The 3,681-nt window shown below is 39.6% G+C and overlaps 1 protein-coding gene across 1 annotated transcript; it reads left to right on the top strand.

The window, feature by feature from the left end:
* The first annotated feature begins 212 nt into the window (after positions 1-212).
* Positions 213-3,328, top strand: LOC122664954 (cytochrome P450 714C2-like). Its single transcript, XM_043861001.1, has 4 exons — positions 213-531; positions 634-863; positions 1,138-1,749; positions 2,863-3,328. Exons 1-4 carry the CDS (start codon positions 267-269, stop codon positions 3,286-3,288), a joined length of 1,533 nt encoding a protein of 510 aa, XP_043716936.1. The 5' UTR covers positions 213-266; the 3' UTR covers positions 3,289-3,328.
* The last annotated feature ends 353 nt before the right edge of the window (positions 3,329-3,681 follow it).

Genomic DNA, 3,681 nt, shown 5'->3' with positions numbered 1-3,681 from the left:
AAAAGGAAACAACAAAGAAACAACAAGTTATAAAGAATTAAAATAAAAAAAAGAGAACAGAAGATAAGGAAAAAACATGCACAAGTGAAAGAAAGTTGATGAACTCGTTTCTTATAGTCAAATTCCGACATTCTTGAATCCCCCACCCCCCTCTTCTATCTATAAATACCCTTTTGTTTTCCTCAATATGATCAATCAACTCTGAAGTTGCACTTGCACATACAGAGATCAAAGAGAGAGAGAGAGAGAGAGAGATAGTAGAGACTATGGGGTTTTTTCAGTTCTTGCTAGCTCTTGGCTTAGGCATGGCAGCTCTTCTCATCTTTAAATGTTGGCTTTCGCCTATTCGAGCATATAAAAAGCTCCGAAAGAATGGTTTTGGAGGTCCAAATCCAAGTTTTCCTTTGGGAAACATCGATGAAATGAGAAAAAAAGAGAAGAGTGATTCTCCTTTGGGGGGTTCTGTAAATGTCACCCATAATATCCATTCAACTGTTTTCTCTTACTTTGCTCGGTGGAAGAAATTACATGGTAAGTAAAGTTTATAAGTTTCATTACAGCTTAATGGATTGATTGTGTTCTTGCTGCAAATATTTCTAACTGGAAATGGGTTTACAATGTTTTAATTTGCAGGAAAAGTATTTGTTTACTGGCTTGGCATAGAGCCTTTCTTATATGTTGCAGATCCTGAGTTTCTTAAACAGATGTCTTCAGGAGTGATGGCCAAGAGCTGGGGAAAGCCTAATGTGTTTAAATATGACAGAAAACCAATGTTTGGGAAAGGTCTAATAATGGTAGAAGGAGATAACTGGGTTCACCATCGTAATATCATTGCACCTGCACTTTCACCACCAAATCTCAAGGTCGATCTCCTTCTCTCTTTCTCTAATAGTTTTCATAACCGTTAGTTTTTTAAAGATGAGTTCTACCCGATCAAATTCCTAACAATTGATATCAAAGCAAAAGTTCCTTTATTCTTTACCACCCAACGCGTGTGGGTGAAAAGGAAGCAATGATTCTTCATCATCACTGAATCAAATGTGTGAACAATAATAGATCACATATTTAATATTTTTAATGTTTGTTTGGTACTCATGGCACGCACTGAACTGTACTTTACTTTTTTTGAACAAACAGGCCATGGCAAACTCAATGGTGGAATCTGCCAATAAGATGTTAGACCAGTGGGCTAACCTCATTGCTTTCAATGAGCCCACAATCGAAGTTGAGAGAGACATTACGAGTACCGCTGCAGAGATAATTGCAAAGACTGTGTTTGGCATTAACGATGAGTATGGCCGGAAAGTGTTTGAGAAATTGCGAGACATGCAGCTCTCACTATTCAAGTCTAATCGTTTGGTTGGTGTACCCTTCAGCAAGCTCATGTGCTTGAAGCAAACCTTAGAATCGAGAAGGTTAGGAGAAGAGATCGATGAACTCCTCTTATTGATCATAGCTTCTCGGAAGAGAAGGAATAACAGTTGTGGAGAAGACCAACATGACTTGCTAGGGTTTATGCTTTCAGATGAAGGGCAAGAAGAGAATAAGAAGAAGCTCACAGAGCATGAGCTGGTGGATGAGTGCAAGACTTTCTTCTTTGGTGGTCATGAGACCACAGCATTGGCTATTACTTGGACGTTATTGCTCTTGGCCTTGCACCCTGAATGGCAAAACTATCTCAGGGAAGAGATTAAAGAAGTGATTGGGGATGGGCCTTTAGATCCCACCATGCTTGCTAGACTAAAGAAGGTAAGGACTTCTTCTCTACGCTTCCATTGTTCTTGAATGTGATTCTTGTTGTCATGAATAGTGCAACGATAAAGATGATAGGGTAAGTGACAATTTGGAGTGAGTTGAGATCCCTACATGTATGTTCATCTACACGTACACTTTAGGTGTCAACACCTGTCTCATTTATTGCCATTTAAAGGCTGAAGAAGGGTATTTATGAAAACAAAAGGGACAGGTGTTGGCGTGTATAGTGAATATTCAGGTGAACATATGTGCCGAGGATCTGAACTCAACGATGAAGACTTTACAAGGGCAAGGGTGCGAGAATAATTCTCGTACGAGAACCTGAGCCAGCCTCAAAGCCATGTATTATGATTTTTACCCTTCTAACAAGGGGAAAAAATTTTGCTGCTATATTCTTGCTACAAGGTTAGCAACCAATGAAATGGAATAATTCATTTCCCTTTTGGGTTCATAAATACCCTCTTAGGTTTTAGTATTTTCTAAATTACCCTTTAAGATCTCATTTAGTTGGCTGCCAGCCTTGTAGCTGGAACATTCCTGCTACTAGTGTAGTAGCAAAATTTCATATCTAACAAGAAGGATACAATGACCACCCTATCCCTGACCCCACCCTCCCTTGTTATAGGGACTAAAGAACTGGGCCGGACAGAGACTGGAAGAGATAATTTTCCACGTGAAGCCTTCACATACAGGGAGTCAAGGACTTATCCGGGCTCAGCCCTTGGTGGCAGGTCAGGGTACCGCAGCCATTCGTTGACAATAGAGAATGAGTTTAGAGACTTTTTAACTTGAAATATTTTCCAATGCTCAAAAGGTCTACGCTATAAATCAACCACGAGCTCATGTCTCATGTTGAATATCTCAGTGGGCTCAGTCAAAGCAGTCAAAACTCCTCCTTGGTGATGTGATGATCTATGGGATTGTCTTAAAAAACAGTCAAACGAAGACAATAACCGGTTAAACCGGTAGATCAGATGGTCTAAGCCCCGCTGGATTGAGCAATCGGGCTGAACCCTAGAAAAAACCCGACTTCGAACCGTGATCTTACTTCCTTGCTAATTGCTACAATAGTACACTAACAAGTTTTTTTTTTGGCTTGTGTGACAGATGGGATGGGTGATGAACGAGGTGTTACGGTTATACCCGTCTGCACCGAATGCCCAGAGACAAGCAAGAGAAGACATTCGGGTCGGACAAACAGTCGTACCCAAGGGGACTAACATTTGGATCGATACAGTTGGAATACATCATGACCCGACTATATGGGGTGATGAAGTCCATGAGTTTAAACCCGAGAGGTTCAAGGAAGACCCGAATGGAGGATGTAAGCATCGGATGGGATATTTGCCTTTCGGGTTTGGAGGTAGAATCTGCGTTGGTAGGAACTTGACCATGATGGAATACAAGATTGTGTTAACCCTAATTCTTAGGAGGTTTTCTTTTTCTCTCTCTCCAAACTATTGTCATTCTCCTACCATTTTGCTCTCCTTAAGACCTAACCATGGTTTGCCCCTTGTATTTCAAACCCTTTAGAGAGAAGATTCTTTAAATATCATACCCAATATCTCATATTGTAAGTTGTAACATGGAAGAAATCAATTCATATAATAAAAAAAAAATAGCAATTTATTTTTGTTTTTGATTATAAGCATGGTTTCAAATATCAATATCTGATTGGCCGTATTGGCAGATCTGTAAGTATCGACTGATACTGACATCGACACTAAAACTTTTTTTTTTTCGGGTGAATGCAATACTGAAACTTGGCATAGGTTACACTCCCAGATAGAAAACTAATTCCCTTAATTTAATTATAAAAGATTTCAAAGTTTTCAATATGCCAATTTTTTAAAATAAACCTCCCTGCAAAAGTTGTCACTTTCCTAAGGACAGAGTTCCCTTCACCCTCTAGTGAAAAGAGACCTT

Source organism: Telopea speciosissima, chromosome 6 (genome assembly GCF_018873765.1).
Source record: "Telopea speciosissima isolate NSW1024214 ecotype Mountain lineage chromosome 6, Tspe_v1, whole genome shotgun sequence".
NCBI classification, from domain to species: Eukaryota; Viridiplantae; Streptophyta; class Magnoliopsida; order Proteales; family Proteaceae; genus Telopea; species Telopea speciosissima.
The sequence above is the reverse complement of the archived record's forward strand: the minus strand, read 5'-3'. Positions and strand labels throughout refer to the sequence as shown.